The sequence below is a fragment of the Cynoglossus semilaevis genome, chromosome 14, assembly GCF_000523025.1.
Source record: "Cynoglossus semilaevis isolate Cse_v1.0 chromosome 14, Cse_v1.0, whole genome shotgun sequence".
Taxonomy (NCBI): Eukaryota; Metazoa; Chordata; class Actinopteri; order Pleuronectiformes; family Cynoglossidae; genus Cynoglossus; species Cynoglossus semilaevis.
Window position 1 is genome coordinate 22,611,532 of NC_024320.1, and position 25,174 is coordinate 22,636,705.

The window sequence follows — 25,174 nt, forward strand, 5'->3', positions numbered from 1 at the left end:
ATAACAGGTCAAAACGACGTAAACTCCACCAACTCTTTTTTTTTTCTCTTTCCAAACACCTGGGTTTTTCCAACGCTGTGCTCGGAGGAGCTGTTCGAACAGCAGGACGGAGAGGGAGCTAGAGGCTCCTCTCTTCTCTTCCCCAGCCCCAGCTCCAGCTCCAGCTGCCATCCGACTGCTGCTCCTCCCCCTCCTCCTCCCCCTCCTCCACCTCCTCCTCCTCCTTCTCCTTCTTCACCAGAACCACTTCTCTTTCTCATCACATCCAAAGGTAAATAAGCCAGATTCAACATTACCGACCTGCCCTCGCGTAGTCTAATTCACCTTCCCGGTCGTTCGCCGCTCACTGGGACACAGCAGGCCACCGCTGGGAACCGTCACCGGGAACAGACAGGGGGGTAAAATCTGATTTGTGATGGAGTCTTTGCTGCTTTGTACCCTGCTGCCTCCCTGGCGTCGGGTCGGGGTTACGCTTCCTTAGGCAAGTCCGAGGTCCACTTTGTGAACCGGAGATGTTTCGGCGAAGGCCATAGCGAGTGGAAGGTGAATATAATAATAAAAAAAACACGTAAAAGACATAGTCGGCAGCTGGCGGTTTAAAGGGAAATTGATGCGCTCCCGGTGATGCTAGCTGAGGCAACTTAGACATAACCGAGCCAGTTAGCATAGGCTAGCTGTGTCTGCAGTTGTTGCTAACCGGCTAACAACCACTCAATTCCAGTCACTTTCACCAAAGCGTACGTTACAACGGCAGGGCATGTGTAATACGCTGTAGTAGAGGTTAACAATGAGTAATAATACAGTCATTACAAGTGAGAGAACGAACAAACGTTGTTGTGCTTTGGTCGCCTGCGGGGACCTTAATTGACACCGTAACAAAAGATATATATATATTTTTTTACGATGTGACGAGTTCAACGGTTGCATAAATAACGTCTTTTGTTTTGGGGTTAAAAGTGTATTCGGTGCTCGCGAGAAACACCCAGGTAAGATAACGTTAGGTCTGGATCCAAACTACGGGGCTCAGTACACAGGGTGGTCACCTTTTTCACACAATTAGTATTACTTTATTTATTTGTGTTCTGTGCTCTGTATCCTCCAACACTTTTGAAGTGTGTGTGTGTGTGTGGGGGGGGGAGGTCTTCGGGCAGTGTTAGCATTTAGCCAACGACCACTGGCTTTGTTACATTTTAAAGTATTTCACGAGAGAAATAGCACCGAGTCCGTCAAAGCAATCCAACGAAACTTAAGTTAATACAAATAGTACACACTGAAGCTAGGTGCTGCATACAAGCTAACGTTAACGTTAACTTTTAAAAAAAGGCACCTTTACTGTAGTACTGTTAGAGTAGAAATTCATCTACTACTAAATAATAACTGACTTATATTTGTTGACAAATAATTTTTAAGACCAACAGAGAGTTTAAATATGCTTAAAAACAACATAACATAAAGTTAGCCTTGTCCAGTCTCTTGTTTTACATACTGTATGAAGAAAACAAGCCTGTATAGCTTGTTTTATTTATTCATATTCTGTCAATTACTTTAAGTTAGCATTACTTGTTTAGTCCAGATTATATCCAAAACCTTGGATTAGAGGTCTGGGGCTCCGTAGTTTTTCCATCCTTACAGTCAGATTAGATTATATGAGCCCTGATCAGTGTACATCAAAAAATATCAATCATTATATACAAATGTACCATTTACAACAATGATACTTAGAAAATAAACAAATAAGTAATTATTACTTCATCAGTTATATATTTAACACAAGTGAAAAAAAATATAGTTTTTGGTTTGTTTACATCATAAGATTGATGTTTCTTTGTTAAAAAGCAGGTTTAAAAAAATTCAAATTGGTGAAAATACCAATTGTTGCTCATTCCTCAGTAGTATAAATAATAAATTCTGTATAAAAACTGGACAGAGCCTTTCGTAGCCATTACTGCATCGTACGAAAAGGCAAAAAATGCTTGTTTTGGTTTATGATTTAACACAGTTTTGTCTGTTTGAATAATGACACTGTGTCTCAACTGGGATGCTAATGATTGTTTAATGGTGATTTATAACTTTAATAGTTGTTTCTCCTATGAAGTAAGTGGTCCCAATTGGTTGCTCCACTCGTAGAAGCTTTGCGTCCGTGACGGCGGTTATTGGTTTAATTTCATGACAGAATCAAACGCTTCCTTCCTTATTCCAAAACCCATGAGAAAATCTCATCCAATCTGTGTTTTTAAAGTCTGGTGCCCACAGACATTCATGCCCAGGAACAGATCCTCCTCCCCTGAGGTAATAACATGTTATGTACCCAGTGCAGTTGTGTATTTATAGTGGAAATGCCAAAGGAACAAGATGGTTTGGACACCAGAACCTTTAGATTTGGCACCAGAAGCTGCTCCAGATCAATAGCTTGTAAGTAAAGACATGCCCGGGCTTGCTATCAGGCCGTAGTCCGTCTACATCCGAGTGCAGTTTTGTTGGCAGGATATTACTGCGCACTCATGGGCTGACACAGATTTCAATTCTTCATCCCAAAAAAAGACACGCTGTAGGTACACGCACAGATCGCCCATACTCTTAATGATGACAGGATAACAGGAGCAGCGCTGTCTGTAATTGCTTTAGAAGTTTCTGTGTTTCTGTCTCCACAGAAGTTTGGAGATGTAAGGAATAAGAAGAGACTGGAGATACTGAGCAGCCTGTGCATCGACACGACTTCTTGACCTCATCTTCAGCATGAATGGTGATATGCCTCATGTCCCCATCACTACTCTTGCTGGAATTGCTAGCCTGACAGACCGTAAGTACAACATAAGCTGTTAACACGGCCAACCTTACCAACAAGATGGTCCAAAAATCATATCGCCATATTTTTAAAATCTTGATTAATTTTCTGGTATAAAATAGTAACCATAAATATTAAAACCACTTTATTTCCAAAATACACAGGGACTATATTTTCAAAGTAGTGTAGGGCTTTATACAAAGAAATGCACATGTAAATGCAAAAGAAAACATTAAAAACCATACTGGCATATATATGTATGTAATGAAAATACACTTCAAAATGAATGCCTTCAGTAAAACTGTAAGTGTAAACGGACGACTACAAAATATGTATAATAATGTCCCTACTGTAATAAGGAAGACTTTACTCCAGTTACACTGGGTCTGTTTGATCTGTTTGTCTCAGCTGCAAATAATTTAATACATAACAGTAAAACTGTAAGTGTAAACGGACGACTACAAAATACGTATAATAATGTCCCTACTGTAATAAGGAAGACTTTACTCCAGTTACACTGGGTCTGTTTGATCTGTTTGTCTCAGCCGCAAATAATTTAATACGTAACAATTAATAATAATAATTTGAACTTTATTGATCCCATATTTGGGAAATCCTTGTGTTAACAGCAGCTCTGCTGTTTCCAAGGCAGGCGTGCTGACCGCTACACCGTGGAATCGACCTCACCCCACCCACATTTACATACACATACACTCATAATTAAATGATCAAAACCCATCAATATAAACACAACATAATGTGGTGGGTGTTACAAAATTACGACACAGCCTAATATCATGGACAGAGACATAGTTTCCGGGGTCAAGAATTTCTGTTAACTTGATGAACTCGCTCCTGCTGAGGTGCCACTGTTTGTAACATTGTCCCTTTTTTCACTTAAAACGGACGTGGGTGGCTGCACCACTTTGACAAACTCTTACATCTCTACATCATTTTTGGGGCTGTTGCGAAAACAGACCTGTAGTTGCTTGATCTTTTGATTTGAACTGGTTACTGGCATCCTAGGTCAGTGGTCACCGACTTTTTTGGTACCAAGGAGCCAGACAGACAAAGAGAATAGAAAACTGGTGGTATTTGTAAATATTATTTGAGGGAAAGATTACATATATATCAACATACTGTATTTATAGAAAAAATATTTTTATATACACAGTATATTGACATATTGCCCCACCCAATGATAAAGACAACTTATTTTTGCATTGCAAAGGGTTCCCAAAGATTTAAAAAAAATATGAACATCATTTTCTAAATGAAACCTTAATTTGCAATAAATTGTTTCAAATCAGTTTTTTTTTTCTAAGCCTTGAATGCGAAGGTTTTCAGGATGTTAAGGATTTCATTTTTGTCTTGTGATAAACTGTGATTAAAACATTAATATTTTTTTTTGTATACTTAAGTGAAAGCCTCTTACAACACTTTTGCACTTTTTTTGCTTTTCGTTTTTTGTATACTTAAGTGAAAGCCTCTCACTTTTGCACTTTTTTTGCTTTTCAATTAAAACAGTGTTTACACCTAATGCAACTACATTTTTACATCTTTCAGTGTTGAACCAGTTGCCCCTGCCTTCTCCTCTGCCTGCTACCACCGCCAAGAGTCTGCTCTACAATGGAAGGATCTCCGAAGAGGTCAGCAACATCCTCGTGTGCCGGGATGAAAATCTGGTGACTCAGCTGGCACACAGCCTTAACCAGGTCTCCACCGAAAACATGTGAGTATTACTGGCCGGTGTGTGATGCCTACCAAGAGTTCGTGCTTCACAAATAATTGTGGTTTGTCAACAATGCAGTCCTAGTTTTTCCTGATAGGTTAGTTCCCTAAGTACCCAGCCCTTTTTTCTACCACAGTCTTAATGTAGTGTTATGAAAGACATAGGCTTTGTGGTCTGGTCTTCAAGGTGTGGTTGATAAATACAAATAAATACAAAAACAAAGACACAAAACCATAATGCTGAATACTACATGGTATGTGGAGCAGGTACAAAATATCTGTAATAGAATAAATGGGTGAATGTACTGTATATATAATCAATATTATATTGAAATAAAAGTGAAATTAGTCTGATGACGGAGCGGGAATTTTAATTAAGAAGTGTTTCTTCTACAGCACCGACGGAGTTTCAGCTCAGGTCCTGCTTCAGTTTTACTTTTACTTAGAACTGCTAACTGTTACTGCTATTTTTACACTGCAAAGTATGATTCAAATAATGGAACCAACCAACCAACTGTCTCAACTGTCACCTGTTGGTGATGCGCACATGCTTTTGTTGTGAAGGCTTAGCTGTTTGATGCTTTGAATGTGGAAAAAAAAAAAGCAGTAGACGAGCCCTTTAGAGTCGCAGCGACTGTTAAATGTCATCACACATCCAGCCAGTCTGTCTGTGTCTTCATCAATTAGTCCGCATGTTTTCATTCTTATCACCAGTCCACGCTCATTTAATAGCCATTATTGTTTTTTGTTTTGTTTTTTTCGATCAATTTTCCCAAAAAATACAGGAACAAACAAGCGAGGGCCGAGGGAAGTCTCACTAGTAGAGAAATAAAAAATTTAATATACGTGCATGGATTGCCAGACAGATGTTGACCCAATTGTGGCATGAATGAAGCCATGGCCATGAGCGGGCATTCATATTTAAACACAGCAGACGAAATGGAGAAAATTTTGCAATTTCGTCTGAAATGTGGAGGCTGAACAGTCTGGTCTTTGTCGTTTCAGAGAACTGAAGGACAACCTGGGTAACGATGAGCCCGAGGGTGACCTGCCAATCCTTCTCCAAACTCTGCTCTCCAGGAACCCCAAAATCTTCAGGGACAAAAGTAAGTGGAGCCGGAGCAGCTAGGTCACTGAAGCCCAGTCCAAGCTTATGTCCACTTTTACTAACACATTGCAGTGTTTTTTTTCTGGAACACATGCACCGTGTGTGTCTGGTTTCACCGCAGGCTGTGAGACCTGGTAAAATCTAGAATGTTTAAAATGTAACTTTCTACTTTTAAAATCTAGCCCGTCTAATGAAGTTATTAAAACTGCGCTGTTGAAATAGTTGTTTATATGGTGATTAATTATTCACATAGCAAGACGAGGCGTTTCTTTGGCAACAGAATTGACTCCGACAAGAGCAGTTGGCACCACAATGAGCCGTTGTTTACTTTTTGACAGGACTCCAAATAATTAAATAGGTTTTAATTTTTGGCAGATCATTTTTCCACTTTATATGTCATTATGAACAGATATGTGACTTCATCAAGAACAAACGTCGGTCTAGCGCTGTATTAAACCGCCCGCTGGAATACAGCCTCTCTGGACTGTAACTGTGACATTTGAAATGTCTGTGCGACATTGTGTTAGGGCTGAACAGTTTGTACGGTGTTGCCTTGTATTTTATGAATCATAAATATCAAGGCAGAAGGTCATTTCAAGTACAAATGATTAGAAACACCTTTTTTTTTGTTTTTACACATCAGTCATGGCAGGTGGTCAAGAGGAGAATTCCAAGTTATAGTTTAGTTATAGGAGCCATGGATGGGATTTTCTTCTGTTTAAGGTTTGTTTTGGTGTTGCATGTTTTGAGTAATTATTTAGTTTATGTTATTATTGGTTATTGGTAGGAGGTCACGTGATTATAGGTGGGATCCAGCACCTGCGTTCGCCTGTTGCTTTCTTTTCTTTGGGAGAGAGAGGAAGAGAGGGGGTGAGCTTGGGTTGCCATTTGTTTTGTTTTTTTTGTTGACCCCTAATTTCAGTTGTTATTCATCGATCGTTGGGAATGGTTTGATTTAGTAGTGCACTGTGCTATGACTAACCTTTTGTTGTTTGGTTTATAAATATTTTAATCCTCCTGAAATCTCAGTGAATTTTTTTTGATCCGTGCTCATTCTCAACCTCTCAGTGCTTTGAACATTAAAGTCGCTAAAGTAGCGTTACCACCCATTTTATAAAGTAATTACGAGTGTTGGTTAAGCCAATCTGAGGTCAAGATTTCGACTCCATCGAAGGGATGTTGACTTGTGCCACTAATGTTGACACGTCGACAAATGGATTTTCTATCACCCTCGTATGTATTTTTATACGTAGATATTTTCATATATGGACAAGATGCATGTAATTAAATTGCCTCTGTGACTGACTCATTTCTTTGACTCTGCCTTCATGTTTCACTGCCTATGTTTCAGGTGTAATGCAGCAGCCAATGGTACAACAGTATAAAATAAGCCAGAGTCAAATACATGGTAGTCCAGCATCAAATTATCAGCCGACTGCCGTCCCTCAAAGCCCCTCTGGGTAAGCTGTGACATCATACGAAAGAAATTAAGAGTAAATGTTGCGAAGCCCTTCTTTGACCACTGTTATCTTTGTCTTTTTTTTTTTACAGATGTTTTACATCGCCACAGCCAGGGTCAGCCACTCGCTTCACACCGCAGCAGAACAGCCCCATTCCTAGTCCATACACACCTCAGAGTCCTGCAGACTACATGCAGTACAACCCTCCAAGTTATAATCAACTCCAGCAGACTCCACAAGGTGAGTACAAAGACAAATTTAAAGAGATTTTTTTTTTTGGGAATACTCGTACACGTCATTTTGACCCTCACACACGTCATCAAAAAATGCCTCGTTGTGCTCCCTCGTTTTAGTTACCGCCACTGTAAGAACCAGTCATGAAAACAAAGTGTCGGGACAGCTATTAAGAAATTCATCAAATCACACAACAAGACAAGGCTCAAATGACGAATACATGAACATGTCTCACAGATTGGGGAATGAGGTAAAAAAAAACAACTAATTACTAAAAAAAAAACTAACTCATTTAAAAAAGTGGAGATACAGTAGTTGAGGGTAATTGATAAATGCCTTGTGTCCCCGCAGGATAACGGTTCCTCTGTGAGGGCTGCTGTATTTCCTATTAAATCACATCCACATGCTGTGTGTTCACCTGCTGGGAGTGAAGATGCTGGAAGAAGTATGTTGTCTTCACAGGAAGCTAATTTCAATGCTAGAGTTCGATTATCATAACCGGACCGAAGTCTTGACTGAAGTTTTCTTTTCTTCTGTTTTTGTGTTTCAGCAGGGTCACGGGTTTCCCTCATCAGACAGACACCGAGTGCAGCTCCAGACCTGCTGCTCACCTCACCCGACCGCAAAAAGAAGCAGCGACACCGAAGTAAAGAAGGAAATGACCACGCGGACAAAAACGTTTTGTACGACATTGTTGGTTCGCCGTCGAAAGACTCTTCCAGGCTGACTTTGAAACTGTCTCGAGTGAAGGCTTCAGACAACGATTCACTGGACAATAATTCTCCTGTGGCACATACGGGTGTGGACCATGACAGTGATTCCATGAATAATAATAACAACAATAACCAAGTGTTAATGGATGGACAGGAGCTGTCACACAGGTTTACTGCTGAGGAGCAGGTAAACTGTCAACAGACTCCCGTGCAGACAAACACAAAGGATACTGAAGCGGCCTGTGGCGTTACATACGAAGATAGCGCTGAGATGGACGCTCAGATGGACACAGACATTGAGAGGATAGAATGCGAGTCAGTCAATGATAGAGAACGATGGTCTAAAGATGTCCAGGACAAAGGTGAATTCACATGTTCAAGACTCCTTTTCTTGTTTTTTCTTTTTTTTTCTTTTTCTTTTTTGGATTAGAGCATATTTAAACCTCAGTGTTCTTTGTTGCAGATAAGCCACTGAAGAAACGGAAGCAAGATTCATTCCCACAGGAACCTGGAGTCGACGCGAGCGACGGACATGCTGTACAAGGCAACAACACGGATGCTAAGACAACGCCCAAGAAGAAAGCTCCCACCAGCAACTGCAACAGTCGACCTGCCCTGATGGTCAGCATTGACCTCCAACAAGCTGGACGAGTGATCGGACAACCTCTGGTCGTCCTGGAAGCGCAGAATCTGTGTGAGGGCAACTTACAACACTTCAATTCCAAGCCTGATTCCAAAGGAGATAAAGTTGGTGACAACAAACCTGACATCAACAAGCACCACGCTGACAGTCCAAGAAAGCCCCGGTTGGACGGGCCGCTGGAAATCCCTAAACGGACGCAGGAAAATCAACGGGAATTCAAACACAGACACGACGGAAAAATTGGCACAAGTAATGGACAGGCTGATGAGAAACGGCTGGACGCCCCGCCGAAAGAACAGTCTTCGGAGTTTTGCAACGAGGAAGAAAATAATCTCAATGGTCAGAAAGCCCACGTCAGCCATCCTGAGAGTCCGAAGTCCACCAACAGGATGGAGCAAAACGCCAGACATGTAGAACAGAAAGTCAAGGAAAGAGAGAAGAGCAAGGAAACCGTCAGACAAAAAGACAAAGACAAAATTAGAGATACTGAAAAGGTTAAAGAGAGGGACGAAGAAACGAAAAAAGAGTCGGTCACAGATAAAGGCAAAAACAGAGACAAAGACCAAGATAGAGAAAAGGAAAAAAACAGAAAAAACAGAGACAAAGACCAAGAGACAAAGACCAAGATAGAGAAAAGGAAAAAAACAGAGACAAAGACCAAGATAGAGAAAAGGAAAAAAACAGAGACAGAAACAAGGGAGAGGAACATGACAAACCCAGAGAAAAGACAAAAGTAAGAGAAAAAGACAGAAATAAAAATAAAGACGGAGACCTGGACCAAGACAAAGAAAAGACAAAAGTTAGAGACAAAGATAAAAATAGAAGTAAAGACGGAGACAAAGAGCAAAATAGGGAAAAGACAAAAGTAAAAAACAAAGAGAGAAACAGAAATGCAGATGGAGACGTGGACCAAGATAGGGAAAAGACAAAAGTAAGAGACAAGGACAGAAATAAAAACAAGGATGAAGACACAGAGCAGGACAGGGAAAAGTTAAAAGTTAGAGAAAAACATCTGGACAGAAATAAAGATGGAGACACAGACCCAGCAGAGGAAAAGTCAAAAGTCAGAGACAAAGATAGAAATAAAGATGGAGGTATGGAGCGAGTTAGGGAAAAGGAAAAGGACAAATTAAAAATCAGAAACAGAGATAAAGAGCGAGAAAGGGAACCAGAAAAGGATCTAAATAAAGATAGAGACAAAAACAGAGTTAAAGACAGAGAGGGACAAAGAGACAGGGAAAAGGAAAAAGGCAAAGACAGAAACAAAGACAGAGATAAAGACACAGACATGGAGAAACTTCAGGATAAAGTAAGGGATCGGGATAAAATCAAGGACAAAGAAAGGGACAGGGAACGAAAACATAAAACTCCGTCGGTGAAAAACTGCCACAACAACTCTCCTGAGCACCAAACGAAATCCGACAGCCCGAGAGGGAAGCCAGACGAGACCAGACGAACGGACCTTAATGGTAATCAGAAGACGGACAAATCCGGCCTCCCGAGTCCCCAGAGCAAAAAACAGAAGAAAGGCAGCGAAGGCGGCGCTCACTGTCAAGCCGGCAACAAACAGCAGACCTCAGAGATGAAAACCAGCGAGTTTCCGTCATACCTGTTCGGCGGAAAGACCAGCAGTTTGAAGAACTTTGTGATTCCCAAAAAGAAACGCGATGGGTCGGACAAGGACCCGTTGCCCCCAGGCCCCGTGCCGCAGGTGTGGGTCGAGCCTTGTGTCAAACTGGAGCGAGTGTCTCTGTTGAAGAACATCTGTAAAGTAGCCCAGCCTGTTGTCGTGCTCAAGCGGCTCAGCGTGGACGAGGTCAAGATTATAATCAAGGAGAGCAGGAATCAACACAGGTCCAAATCTGGCAGTTGGTCAAGTCGAGGTAAGACGTTGTCCTGCTGGATGAACTGTATGTGTTTTCAATACCTAATGAAACTTTAGGGAGAAAAATAGTGTCTGTCAGAACTGAGTTCTTGGCACTTGTAACAAATGAAGATGCAGATAGAACTTTCACAGAATTGTTATTTATTGTTAATATTAATGATGAGCTGCATTTTAAAAAAAACAGGAGGTAAACTTCTGCTAAAGGCTAAATGTCTGAGTTCCAGATATGAGAACTGGGATTTGTTTGCCATTTTACTGCCATGGTTCAGGCAGAGTTTCCTGAGAAAAAAAGATCTTTTCAATGGCAAACTGTACCTTCACTCGAGGTGTTGAAGTGGGCAACGGAAACCTTTGTTCTCAACTGCTGAAAGGAGTTGAGCATCAAAACCTTCTCTCTCATTTTTGCTGCTCTCACGCTGTCGTTGAAGTAGTTCTGCCAAAGACGACTCCAGCACTGTGTTGTCACCTTTAGTTTCGTTTTTTTAAGGAGTCTGCGTTAAAATACGAACTTTAGGGGTGTGTATTGGGTGTGCAATCATGCGATATAATACGTATCATGATACAGGGGGCAACGATACAGTATATTGCGATACAATGTGATACTGTAGACACGATCATGTATTGAGTTCTTTTTAAAGAATTTAGTTGTAGGAAAACTGTCGGCGTAGTAAACACACAATGTTGTTCCATCTTAACATCTGTTTATTAAAATTGGAACAGAATATTGAAAAGTTAATACAGTGCTGTAGAACATCAATACTGTATCGTGAAACCAAGTATCACAATATTTCAGCTTATCGATATTTTCTTTCGCCCCTAACTAACATACAGCTGACGCTCTGCGACGTCCCAGTATCAGATACGGACCTAGCAACTTAGTCCATATTGTAACAGATGTCCAATCTTAATGCGATAGTGCTCTCGATATTTTATTCCCTCGTCTCCAGCAGGTGGCAGCTTTACTGAACAGTACCAGTGTTTGTAATATGAGCAGCCAAAATGTAGAAAAACCAGGTCGTGAAGGTTCACCATGTAAAGATATTTATCTGAACATAATGTTTGTTCTGCCACAGACTACTGTTCCGAACACTTGATTCGTGTAATTGAATTTGGTCGACTCTCAAATACTGTTTACTTCACAGATGCAGCGAACCACGAGAACGCCAACAAGCGACGACACAGTGAGATCAGTAAGAAACCCAAGTACATCGAGGAAGACTCAGATGAGGACGTTATTGAAGATGACGAAGATGATGATGATGATGAGGACTCTGATCATAAATGTGAGTTATGCAAAAAAAAAGTTAACCTTTCACCTGCTGTTATATATGGGTTGGTGAAAGGGCTGGCTACGTTGTTCTTGTGAATTAATTATCTCCCCTTTTCTCGACCAGCCTCAAAGAAACGGTTCAAGAAAGACCATGGCAGGACGTGGAAGCACGAAGAGAAGAAACGTTCAGGAGAGCAACGTCGAGGACGAGTCGTTCAGAATGTTCGCCGAGGCTCTGGTAGCCGCCAACGTGACTGGAACTCCGATGAATCCGAGGAAGATTCGCCGCCACCAAGCCTTAATGATGGTGACTTGTCTTTTTTTCTTCTTTTTTTTTGCAAATACATTGAGAAAATACACAAAAGACAGATGGTCATAAAAGTTGTTTTCATATTTGATTAATATCTTGTTGTTTGCCTTTGTGTTCAGTGGCCAAAAAATTGAAGAAAAGGGAAAAACAAAAAATCAGGAAGTCATACGAAGCCAAGATGTCACTTGAAGGTATGTTTTTTATTAGTCTTTAGCATTTGCACTTTTACAAACACTGAGTAAAATCACTTGTCAATAACTTGGAATGTTTTTTATGTTACAGAAATGTTGGACTCCTCAACATTCAAGAAATTTACTGCCAGAGTGGATCATATTCTAGAAAACCTCGAGGACGTGGATCCTACTGCCATAGGTAAACACCTTCCATCAGTTTCCACGTCTGTGACGTTGACCATCAGTATATTAACCACGTTCACTCACACAGATGATGATGATGAGATACCTCAAGAGTTCCTGCTTGGAAAGCACCAGCTGAGTGAACTCGGCAGCGACTCTTTGAAGATTAAAGACATGGGCATCTTCAATAAGGTAGAAAAAGTCCATTCATACTCACTGTGACGTTCAACTGCTGTTATTTTGTGACACTAAAAATTGTTGTGTTTGTGTAAATCAACAGTTTTCATCTAGTAAACTGGTGAAAATTCTCAATATTCTTGAGATGAACATTCGGGACAGCGTCAAACTTACCACCATGATGAACCACGTAAGAACACAACATGGACATCCTCTGTTTTTATCTTACAGTTTAAATGAAGTTTAACGAGGTTCTTATTAATTAATTATTTTTTTTTTTTTTAGGAGGATAATTCCATGGACGAGGAGCGGTTGTGGCGCGACCTCATCATGGAGCGGGTGACCAAGTCGGCTGACGCCTGTCTGACTGCGCTCAACATCATGACCTCTCCACACATGCCCAAAGCTGTGTACATCGAGGATGTGATCGAGAGGGTGTTGCAGTTCACCAAGTTCCACCTTCTGAACTCTCTGTACCCTCAGTACGACCCGGCCTACAGACTGGATCCTCATGGAGGTAAGGACTGTCATCTTCTCCTACCATCTGTTCTTTCTTTCTTTTTTTTTTTTTTTTTGCCCCTAAAAATATTCAATAATACTGGATTTTTTAAGCAGTAGTTCCATATTTTAAAGAGAAATTCAGTGTAGTAAACACACAATGCTGTTCCATCTGAACATCAGGTTAAGTTGAAACAGATGTATATGTATATGGAATCACTAGAGAAAAAATAAATGCATAAATGAACCAATGCTATTTGCAGGTTAATTGTTAAGAGGAAAAAATAATAAATACAGTTCTGTATAATCAGATATCAACCTCCATATTGTAACAGATGTTCGATCTTAATGTGAGATTCCTACTCTCGATATGTTTAATTCCCTTCTCTCCAGTAGGTGGCAGCTTTACTGAACACAACCACCATTTGTAATATTCAAAGTCTCAAACACATTTTCACTAATAAGCATAAACATTTACCATTTCAAAACTCAAGTTATTTTTTTTATAATAATTGTATCCATAGTTTTCTTGATATCGTTGAAGATGTTTGATTTAGTAACCATTATTTTCCCATCTGGATTGGAATAATCTGTTAGAGGGAAAAAAACTGAAAAGTAAAGTAAACATCTTCCTGCTTGGTTTCTTCACTGTGCTTTAGGTTGAACTCATAATACACACTCCATGTCACGCCGTTTCCCACAAAGCTGTGCCACTGATGTAACACTGTCTTTCAGTTCTTTACATATAAATTGAACCTCCACACAGAGAACTATCAATGACCATCTCACCCTTGTACCAGACTGTAAAAAAATGGTATTGAAACAATCCTATTCCTAATAATTAAGTGTTTATTTCTCCTACTCTCCTCAGGTGGCGCTCATTCTTCAAAGTCCAAGAGAGCCAAGAGTTCAGGCCACAAACAGAAGGTGGTGGTGTCGCTCTACAACAAGGTGTGTGAGATCGTCAGCAACATGTCGGAGCTGCTGGAGATTCAGCTGATGACGGACACCACTATCCTCCAGGTGAGACTCGCTCAACACCTCAGCTGGAAGTTGAGCGTGTGACGGTTTTATTTAACCTTCAAGCCGTTTCTGCCTCCTTGTCTTTTAGGTGTCCACGCTGGGCATCACGCCGTTTTTTGTGGAAAATGTCCGTGAGCTGCAGCTCTGTGCCATCACACTCGTGACTGCGGTAAGTGTGCCCGTGGCGTGCTTCACCTGTGTGTCCGGCGTGTCCCACCAGTTCACTCTGTCATTGAATTCTGTGATATTGACGTATATGTTTGTGTTGCCTGGTTTCACCTCTCCTCAGGTCTTTTCTCGCTACGAGAAGCACCGGCAGCTCATCCTCGAAGAAGTTTTCACCTCACTCGCTCGTCTTCCCACCAGCAAACGCACCCTCAGGAATTTTAGGTAAAGCAAATACGGAGGGAATACTTTTTAATTGCTCCTCTCCCCCTGTGTGCTAATCAGGAGTGCTAAGTACGCATTTGTCTCATTGCTCGTTAGACTGAACAGCAGCGATTCAGGCGAAGAGCACGTCTACATCCAGATGGTCACCGCTCTGGTCCTTCAGCTCATCCAGTGTGTGGTCCAACTTCCCTCTGAGAGAAGAGAAGAGGAGGACGAACCAAAGAAGAAGGTAAGGAGGATTGATCGACACTGTTGTTTCCTGAACTTCATAAAAAAAATTTTATCTAGAATTCAACAAGTTGTGTCACACATGCTGCTCCCAGGTGGATAAAGACGCCCTGATCACAAACACTTATGAAACAGCCATGAGGACAGCACAGAACTTCTTATCAGTTTTCCTCAAAAAGTGAGTCTGTGTTGCTTCTTTCGCTTCACCTGGATTTTTACCAGATCTTTTTCTTTTTCTTAAACAGTCTTTATTGAAATTTCCAATATACATCAATATCTCTTTATACAGTTGAAGTAACAAAAGGTAGTAAGTCCAAAAATGAAAACAACAAAAGAAAAACCCAAAACAGTAACTCCCATAAAAAAGAAAAACAACCCCAACACCTAGCCTTGACCAAGATATACAAGGAAAACCAGATCGTATACATACATATATGTATGTATGTATGTATGTATATATATATGTCTATATGTGTACATACTGTATATGTATACCTATATAGATACATGGGTATATATGTATAAATGTATGTATATATTTATTTATATATGTATGTATATATTATAGACCTACATTCTCACACAAACCACATCCATCCAATTATATACACATTTACTTTTACATAAATACATCCATATACATGTACAGTTCACAATCACAAGAATAACAACATATACAGATTAAAAGATACATTACTTATATATAAAATACTAACATGTTCAAACTAAATAAAGAAATAAATGAATGAAAAAAAAAAGGTTATACCAGATCTAACCCTAATATTGTGTTTCATTTACACAGGTGCGGTAGTAAGCAGGGAGAGGACGACTACAGGCCTTTGTTTGAGAACTTTGTCCATGACCTGCTCTCTACGATCAACAGGCCCGAGTGGCCGGCAGCAGAACTACTGCTGAGTTTACTGGGGCGTCTGTTGGTCAGTGCTGTCATCCACACGTGTTCAGTAAAAAAAAAAAAAAGCTGCTGCTCATGTTGTATTGTGTTTTTGATATAATTATTTTTTCCCTTTCACCTTTTCTTCTTCCAGGTGCATCAGTTCAGTAACAAGCAGACAGAGATGGCTCTCAGGGTGGCATCCCTGGACTACCTGGGCACCGTCGCCTCCCGCCTGAGGAAGGATGCAGTGGAAAGCAAACTGGACCACAAAGCTATTGACCACATCCTGAGAGATGTAAACAAGCATATATATAAATATACTGTAAAACTGGTTGTTGTTTTATGTGTTTTGATACGTTGTTGGTGAACTTTTTGATTTGAATGATTTGTTTCTCCATGTTTTTCAGAGCGAAGGGAGTGACGAGATCCAGCAACTTCAGAAGAGTTTGCTCGATTATCTGGACGAGAACAAAGACATAGACACATCTCTAGCAGTGAGTTTTATTTTATTTTTTTCAATTTTTATAATAGTTAATAATCTCAAAAGCAGTTTTTACCTCAAGTAAATTCAATTTACTTGAGGTGAGTCCAGTTTTTTTTTTTTTTTACATTTTAATCTCAAAAGCATTTGCTTTTGAGATTATTATAATGACCTGGATGACTGAGAATATCCACAAGTAAGTTAATAAATAGTTTCTAAGAAAACTTAAGCTCTCAAAGCTTAAATATGATTACATTGTTTTGCTTCACTACCTGTTTTGCAATACAGTAGTGACAGCATAGAGGAAGACTGGACTTTTCAGCAGGCAATTATGTGACGGATTCCAATTATTTGAATGAGTCAAAAATAAAACTGTTATTGATGTGGACTTATCTAGATTAATCATGATTGATCCTGATTACCTACATATTAACTACTATAACCATACAGTAATTGATCAAATAATAATTCGGTTTCTCTTTTCACCCAGTTTGCAAAGAAGTTTTACCTCGCCCAGTGGTTCAGAGATGCAACAAGTGAAGCAGAGAAGGCCATGAAGTCTCAGAATGAGAGCGACGACTTCAAAAGCCACCTTTACTCTAAAGAACCCGACTCAACAGATGAGATTGTACAGAGAACAGAGGCGAGAAAGAAATTCCTTTTCAAGGTCATGAGGACGTCATCGTCACATTCCAGTTCTCAGAGGTACGCCAAACGTTGTTGCGCGAGTTTGCGTTTAATTTGCTCTGTTGTCAACCAGTACGTTGATGTTTTCCTGTCCTTCAGGTCAAACCCAATAGACTACGAGGACTCCTGTCTGATTGTCAGATATCTGGCCTCCATGAGGCCGTTTGCACAGAGCTTTGATATTTATTTATCACAGGTGAGAGAGTTTATTTTTAAATCAGTGTTTGTGTTTGTAATATTTTTTTATTTATTTATTATGCTACCCAGGGGTTAACGTCTTTCTTTTTTCCACCTCACGTAGATTCTAAGAGTCCTGGGTGAGAGTGCGATCGCTGTTAGGACCAAAGCTATGAAGTGTTTGTCAGAAGTAGTGGCTGTAGATCCAAGTATTCTGGCCCGGGTAAGATATGCTGCACTGACTGCTGCAGGTTTTTTAACATACGTAACATAAACATTTTGTTTTAAACTTCATTGTTATGAGAAACTGGTTCTTATCTGCTTTTTGCGTTTCAGCTGGACATGCAGCGAGGAGTTCACTGTCGTCTAATGGATAATTCTACCAGCGTACGAGAGGCGGCCGTGGAGCTTCTGGGCCGTTTTGTTCTAAGTCGACCTCAGCTCATAGAGCAGTATTACGACATGCTCGTTGAGAGGATATTGGTAATTGTTTGGTTTTTTTTTTTCAAATTACTTGGGTTATGTGTAGTCTTAGATTTTTCTGGATGACACTGTAAGATTCTTGACAAGAAGTAAGTGTGAATATTTATCATTTGGCATCGAGGAATTGAAGAAAGGCAGATCATCTTCAACCGTTTTTTTCTTTTGTAGTTTTTTAATAGCCATCTGCTGACATCTAGTGGAAGAGTATTTAATTATTCTGCCTATCACTGTCCTATACAAATACATTATTTGTAGTAAATTAATTATGATATTCAGTCCAAGTAATTAAAATTAAATAATTTTCCAATAGTTAGAAATCAGTGAAATAGTAAGTAGTTCAGCCTGATACTGTCTGTGTACTGTTGAGTACTTGGAGAGTCGTTATAGTACAACACAGCAGGTATTCACACCCAGAATCATTGACAGGAAGTTGTATTCACCTGGATTGAGGTGTGAATGGAGCGTTATGTGGGCCACCTGAATTACTCATGGTGTGAATAGCGAGGAGAGGTGGTGGTGGAATGGAGCGTTATGTGGGCCACCTGAAATACTCATGGTGTGAATAGCGAGGGGAGGTGGGGGTGGGGGGGTTGTTACCATCAGCTAATTGTGTAAATCTTTACCAAAGACGACACTTCACATTAGTTGCACTGAGCATTGTTTCTGTCCTCCTCATCACACAGGACACAGGCATCAGTGTGAGGAAACGGGTCATCAAGATCCTGAGAGATATCTGCCTGGAGCAGCCGGACTTCCACAAAATCACAGAGATGTGTGTCAAGATGATCCGAAGGGTCAACGACGAGGAGGGGATAAAGGTGTGTGTTCATTCGTTGTTGCCTAATGTCCCTCTTTGTTTTTGTTTTTTCACACACATTAACAAGACTTGATTTGTCTGTTTTCGCACAGAAACTGGTGAATGAGACATTTCAGAAACTGTGGTTTACGCCGACACCCGGCCACGACAAAGACGCTATGACCAGAAAGATTCTGAACATCACAGACGTGGTGCGTTTTTGTGCAGCTCATGAAAACTGCAGCCGAATCTGATATGAGGAAAGTCTGACTTAGGTTAACGTGTTCTGTGATGTGTCCCCCCACCCCCCAGGTGTCAGCGTGCAGAGATTCAGGCTACGACTGGTTCGAGCAGCTTCTTCAAAATGTGAGTATATTGATGAATGACAAATGGCAGCAGTGTTCATTTTCACACGTGTGTTTTCTGACCTCTGTGTGTGTTGACTGTGTTGTAGCTGTTGAAGTCGGAGGAGAACGCCTCCTACAAACCTGCTAAAAAGGCCTGCATTCAGCTGGTGGACAACCTGGTGGAGCACATACTGAAATATGAAGAGTCCATAGCAGGTAACGACGCCCGTGCAGTGCGATCTTCTACATCTCTACTGACAAACATCTGCGTGGCTACACTGTCACCTGTTTGCTGTTTTTTTTTTTTCAGACTGTGAAGAAAAAGGCGTGAACTCTGATCGTCTGGTGGCGTGCATCACCACTCTCTACCTGTTCACCAAAATCAAAGCACAGCTGATGGTCAAACACGCCATGACAATGCAGCCGTACCTGACCACGAAGTGCAATGTAAATTCCACTTTCTTCTCCAGTATAAAAAAACCATATTGCGTCACTGTACTTTTCAACAGGGTGAAATATTTTAAACTGACGTTCAGACTCACTGCTAGTTGGTGGTTATTTTTATTGACACTGAAAGGGACATTTAAATCTATTTTAAATATTTTTTTACACCTGTTTACTGTCTCTTTAGTGTTGAGTCTGTAGAGAATTACATTTTTTAAATCTGAGTACACGACAAAAACACTTTGTTAAGATAGGTCGGTACAATTCGTTCTAAATCCCAACCTGGAGGACGCTCCCACAACTCCCTAAATTTACTGTATATAGACATTTATTAATTAATTAAAATGTCAACTTTTGATTTAAAATTTACAAAGGTTAAAATGTCAACTTTTGATTTAAAATTGACAAAGGAAAACACTTAAAAAAAAAAAAACACGTCACTTTTTTTTTTAATCTCGCACACCCTCTAGTGGCAGCTCGGGTGCACATCTAAGAGTCGTATTTTTTTTTTCTTCCCTTTGTCTTTTCAGACTCAGAATGACTTATTGGTCATTTGCAACGTGGCCAAGATTTTGGAGCTGGTCGTGCCACTGATGGATAGTCCAAGTGAGACCTTCCTCAACACCATAGAAGAAGACCTGATGAAGCTCATTATCAAATATGGCATGATGGTCAGTGGCGTTCACTGCCTCAGTTCTTTTTTTGTTTATTGTTGTAAATATCATAAATATTTACGATATTTGATTGTTCTTTCTTCAGGTTGTACAACACTGTGTGAGCTGCCTTGGTGCTGTTGTCAACAAAGTGACACACAACTACAAATTTGTCTGGGCGTGTTTCAACCGCTTCTATGGTGAGTTCTAAACCCGTTCATCCAATTGTTTTATTCACATTTATTTATATACATATATATATATGTGTGTGTGTGTGTGTGTATATATATGTGTGTGTATATATGTATATGTGTGTTTATGTATGTATGTATATATGTGTATATATGTATATATGTGTATAAATGTTTATATATTTATATATATATATACTGTATATATATGTATATATTTATACATACATATATATGTATATATATGTATATATTTGAAGATGCCGTTTTTAATTTTAGCTGAAACTCGAACATCATCAGACATTTCTGTTTAATGTTTCGTTTATAAGGAGCACTTGCCAAACTGAAGACCCAGCACCATGAAGACCCCAGCAGCTCCACCCTGGTCAACAACAAGCCCACTCTCCTGCGATCACTCTTCACTGTGGGAGCTCTCTGTCGACATTTTGACTTTGACCTGGAGGATTTCAAGGGTTCTACGAAGGTAAAAGAAAAACAACAAAAAAATCAGGAATCTGTCAAAATCCCCCACATGGATATTTTTATCTGTACAAACCACTGTATGAGTTGCTGCCACCTAGTGACTGGAGGCTTGTCATCATTCAAGCGTTACAGCAGTGGGTAAACCGATGTCCAGTGTGCTGATATCTTCTTGTGTGATTTAGATCGTCATCAAAGACAAAGTGTTGGATCTGCTGCTGTACTTCACCACACATGAAGATGAAGAGGTCCAGAACAAGGCCATCATAGGCCTAGGTATAATCCAACTCCATCTGACATCAGACCACGTGACACTGACGCTGTATTTTATCTTTACTAATAAATACGTTTTCAATCCCGTTCCACAGGTTTCCAGTTCATCATGCACCCGGAGCTCATGTTCGTGCAGGATGTGAAGGTGTTGTACAACACCATGCTGTCGGATGAAAGCACTTTGGTCAGTCTGAAGATCCAGGTGTTGAAAAACCTGCAGACCTACCTGCAGGACGAGGACACGCGAATGCAGACGGCAGATCGTGAATGTGAGGTTTTTTTTTTTTCCAAATCCGCGTTGTTCTGTTTCATCCGTGACCTCATTGTGTGTGTGTGTGTGTGTGGGAATAATGAATAATGATTGGACGTCCAGTGAGGATCAGGCTGACGCTGCTGTGTTTCTTTAGGGAAGGAAAAAGCCAAGCAGGAGGATCTGAAGGAGATGGGAGACGTCTCCTCGGGCATGAGCAGTTCCATAATGCAGATTTATCTGAAGCAGGTGTTGGAGTCCTTCTTCCACTCCCAGTCCACGGTTCGGCACTTTGCGTTGAGTGTCATAACACTGACTCTGAGCCAGGGCCTCATTCATCCTGTACAGGTGAGTTCACACTCCAGCCTTCTGTGAGGACAACAGCTTGGAAGTCTGGATCTAAATGAGTGATGGATAATTATCTGGTACTAATTAATGACAGATGACTGATGTGATAACTAATCATTTTCAACTGTTCAACCGTAACTTATGTTGATGTTGAAGTGAAGTGTAGCACTGACCAGACTGAGTTTGAAAGTGAAAAGTGAAACTCTTCCTTAACCACCAAGCATTTCTAACAGAGAAGTCACTTCAGCCGTAAAAGTTGTCCAAAAGCCAAATTAGTTGTTGAGATGTTGAGTTCTTGACCACAGAACATGCTGGTCATCCAGTGCCACACAGAATCTGAGGTTTCATTCATTCTTGTCTCTTTGGCTTTTTTCACTTCCTCAGGTGAACTAAATGAAAACATCCCAGTAATCTTTTTGTTAGCCTCCATGCTAGCTGTTGCCGCTGCTGCTCCGGCTCTGACTCAGCCAGTGCAGCCTCTGATGATTTCATGAAGTCCTCCTGATAAGGAACATATTTATGAATGGTCTGTGAATGTGCTTTTTCTTTCAGTGTGTGCCCTACTTGATCGCCATGGGAACAGACCCAGAACCGACCATGAAGAACAAGGCTGATCAACAGCTGGTGGAGATTGATAAGAAATATTCAGGATTCATTCATGTGAGTCTTTTGCTGGAGGAAAATGAATATATGTACTTCAAAAAATACTCATTCACTTTACTCACAGATGGACGGAATTACTACGTTTCAGTAGCAATGTTTTTCTTTTTGGAGGTTAATTTTGACACTTCGCTGTCGTCGTCTTAGAACGTGTCTTATTTGTGTCCTCTGGTATGTCGCCAAAATGTGTCCTTCGAGTTCTTTACATTGAGACCAATAACTTTGGGCAGTTTTATTTTGATGTGATGAAGACGACGAGCTCCCGTCTTTTCAGACTCTCCTGTGTCTGATGTTGAAAAAGTTTTCTGTTTTTGTGATTGCCACAGATGAAGGCAGTGGCGGGACTGAAGATGTCCTACCAAGTCCAACAAGCCATCCACGGGTCCAAGAACAAAGTGATCCGCGGTTTTCGACACGACGACACGGACACCGCTCTCTGTTCACACCTGTACAGCCTGGTCCGAGGGAACAGACAACACCGGAGAGCTTTCCTCCTCTCGCTCCTCAGCCTATTTGATGACAGCTCTGTGAGTTGTCTCTTCGTCCACTTTTGTCTCCCCCAGCAAATGGAAATCATTTTTCACAGCTGTTCCACATCTTGTTGTTTATATTAAGGATGAATATTTTTTTTTTCCCCCACACAGAAAACTGAGGTGACAATGCTGCTTTTCATAGCAGACAACTTTGCCTGCTTTCCCTATCAGACCCAGGAGGAGCCGCTGTTCATCATGCACCACATAGACATTGCGCTCTCAGTCTCTGGTAGCAACCTTCTCCAGTCTTTCAAGGAGGTGAGGAACATTGTTACACTGGTGGATGTTTAGATTTGTTTTTGTTTTTTGTTTGTTTCCATCTGATTTAATGTCATTCCTTCGCAGTCATTACTGAAGGAGCCGGTACGGCAGGAAAAAAGGATGAAGATCGAGAAGAAGAGGAAGAAGAAGAAAAAGAAGGAGAAGAAGAAAAAGAAGAAACAGTCGCACAGGAAGAAATACAGCTCTGACGACGAAGACGAAAGTGGCGAGGAGGAGGAGGATGAAGAAAAGAGCAGCAGCAGCTCCAGTAGCAGCAGCAGCAGCAGCGATGAGGATGACGAGGAGGAGGAGGAAGTAACGGTTCACAAGCGAAAGAAGCCATCGAACTCTGATTCCGACCTGGATGAAGAGGACGCCCTGCTGGATCGTCTGCCCGAGAACCCGACCCCGCTGCTGGACTTTGCCAGTGCTTCTCAAGGGATTCTGCTGCTGCTGGTGCTCAAACAACATCTGAAGAATCTGTACGGCTTCTCAGACGGGTATGTAGACACCACAGTCCTCTTTGGTTCCAGGTGTTCATGCTGCCAAACGAGTTCAGCTAACTTTGTTTGTTTGTTTGTGTTTCAGCAAAATCCAAAAGTATTCTCCGACCGAGTCCGCTAAGGTGTACGACAAAACTGTGAACAGGAAGTCCAAGGTCCACTTCAACCCTCATCAGACTCTCGACTATGTAAAGAATGGTCTTGTCAACAAGGATCTTAGTTATGAGACCAAGAGGAACATTGTGAAACAGTATCTGGATGTAAGCACTCTGTCGCTCCTTCATTCGTTCATTTATGTCACAGCTTCATGACAACCAGTACAATCAATACATGAGTGAATTTGTTGCGTGGATCATGTGATGAAAGAGTCAATCGCTCTGTTTGCCAAACCAACCGATGCTGTGTCTCTGTCAGTTCAAGGTACTTATGATGCACCTGGATCGCGACGAAGAGGATGAGCAAGGTGAAGCCAGTGCCAACGCTAAGAACAAGGCCATCAGTTCTCTGCTGAAGGGTCCAAAGTCCCAGAACCACCATCACAATAATCACAGTGCTCCAGTGGAGTCAGATGATGAGGAGAGCGAGGATGAAGATCAGCCGTCTGTAAGATCTCTCTCTTTTTTTTTTTTAAAGCATCAGTTTTCCATCGTATTATTAGTTTTAGCGGTGATATTAATAATATTACTGTAATTAATTATTCAAAATTAAAAGAAATAAGACTAAAATGTTATTCATTAATTAATGTACTATTTGGCTAGAAATAATCAATTAATTACAATTAACAGGTTAAAGTTCCATACCTAATTATTACAAAGTTATACGAGATGTTTACACTTATACATATATATATATAAAAATCTCAAATCTTGAATGTTCATAAGTTACAATGTGGAAATGAGCATTTCTGCCATTTTCTTTCAATAGCACAAACCAAGGAAAGGAAAGGATTCCGCTGAGAATTTGGGTCAGACGGGCGAAACAGTGGGTGCCATGGACATCGTCGCCACCTACTGCCCCAAGTACAAGGACAGACCACAGATCGCCCAGGTCGTCCAGAAGAGCAAAGGCGGCTACAGCGTACACTGGATGACCGGATCTTACTCCGGGCCCTGGACTGTGGCGAAGAAGCGGGACGGACGGAAAAAGGTGCCTTGGGTCGAAGCCATCAAGGAGTCGGACATTATTTATAAGAAAATCTCATTGAACAGTGGACAGAAGCTTTCAAACAAAGTGGTACAGAAGTTACGGGCTCTATACGCTGCTAAGGAGGAAAGGAGTTAATAGACTGAAACCTTTGTGGATACCATATGTTACAAATGAGTAAAAGAAAGAGAGAGGAAAAAAAGGCCTCTGTAGATTTAAGATGCTGGAGAAAGAGGAGTCTGTTTGAACACAGACACGGTAAAAATGATCGCAAGAAGGAAATGTTAGGAAAACATTGTTTGGGAGTTCCTTCGCTGTTGTGCAGCAAACTTGGTTGTTTGGTTTTTACTCCCACTGTATCATAGTTTAACGTTTAACAAAACACATGTTTATATCTGAACATACTTCTGTAAAAAAAAAAAAAATACAAAGTGAATGTTGGAAATTAGTGTATTGATGATGTTCTTAATAAAGTGTTTTTGGAGTTTCAACTAGCACCAGATGGATTTATTCACAAGAGTTGAGTTCCAACGACATTCACTTTCTTCTTTAAACATTTCACCCTGTTTAGCCACACTGTGTACAAACCTTTGATATGATTTATTTATGTTAAGAGCAGTGCAGTATCTGTGCCTGTATGCAGGGGAACGTTTTGTTCTTTTTAATATAGATTTTGATGTTATAGAACAAAGAAACAGTGAGTCCCCACTCTTTCAGTGAAACAAATACTGCAATAAAAGTTTCTTATGTCCTTGGTA

At 40.6% G+C, this 25,174-nt stretch overlaps 1 protein-coding gene across 1 annotated transcript; it reads left to right on the forward strand.

Moving 5' to 3' along the window:
* The first annotated feature begins 277 nt into the window (after positions 1-277).
* Positions 278-25,174, forward strand: LOC103390182 (nipped-B-like protein B). Its single transcript, XM_025062061.1, has 48 exons — positions 278-543; positions 2,652-2,800; positions 4,352-4,517; positions 5,522-5,622; positions 6,976-7,084; positions 7,176-7,324; positions 7,438-7,568; positions 7,670-7,763; positions 7,869-8,393; positions 8,495-9,237; positions 9,333-10,557; positions 11,702-11,842; positions 11,954-12,136; positions 12,259-12,330; positions 12,422-12,511; positions 12,584-12,687; positions 12,776-12,862; positions 12,958-13,189; positions 14,042-14,193; positions 14,282-14,362; positions 14,483-14,583; positions 14,680-14,812; positions 14,907-14,989; positions 15,614-15,746; positions 15,858-16,001; positions 16,114-16,200; positions 16,678-16,892; positions 16,974-17,070; positions 17,176-17,274; positions 17,388-17,534; positions 18,218-18,352; positions 18,444-18,542; positions 18,643-18,696; positions 18,785-18,893; positions 18,988-19,124; positions 19,652-19,792; positions 19,881-19,974; positions 20,295-20,449; positions 20,631-20,721; positions 20,814-20,987; positions 21,126-21,316; positions 21,869-21,976; positions 22,303-22,503; positions 22,621-22,767; positions 22,855-23,270; positions 23,359-23,533; positions 23,688-23,876; positions 24,198-25,174. Exons 2-48 carry the CDS (start codon positions 2,737-2,739, stop codon positions 24,552-24,554), a joined length of 8,661 nt encoding a protein of 2,886 aa, XP_024917829.1. The 5' UTR covers positions 278-543; positions 2,652-2,736; the 3' UTR covers positions 24,555-25,174.

What these genes read in the sequence shown, in the direction of transcription:
- LOC103390182 (XM_025062061.1), top strand. Translation starts at nt 2,737, where the DNA reads ATGAATGGTGATATGCCTCATGTCCCCATCACTACTCTTGCTGGAATT. An exon ending in TGAGGACTCTGATCATAAAT is followed by an intron (nt 11,843 to 11,953) that starts GTGAGTTATGCA and finishes TTTCTCGACCAG; the next exon opens with CCTCAAAGAAACGGTTCAAG. An exon ending in GCCTCATTCATCCTGTACAG is followed by an intron (nt 21,317 to 21,868) that starts GTGAGTTCACAC and finishes TTTTTCTTTCAG; the next exon opens with TGTGTGCCCTACTTGATCGC.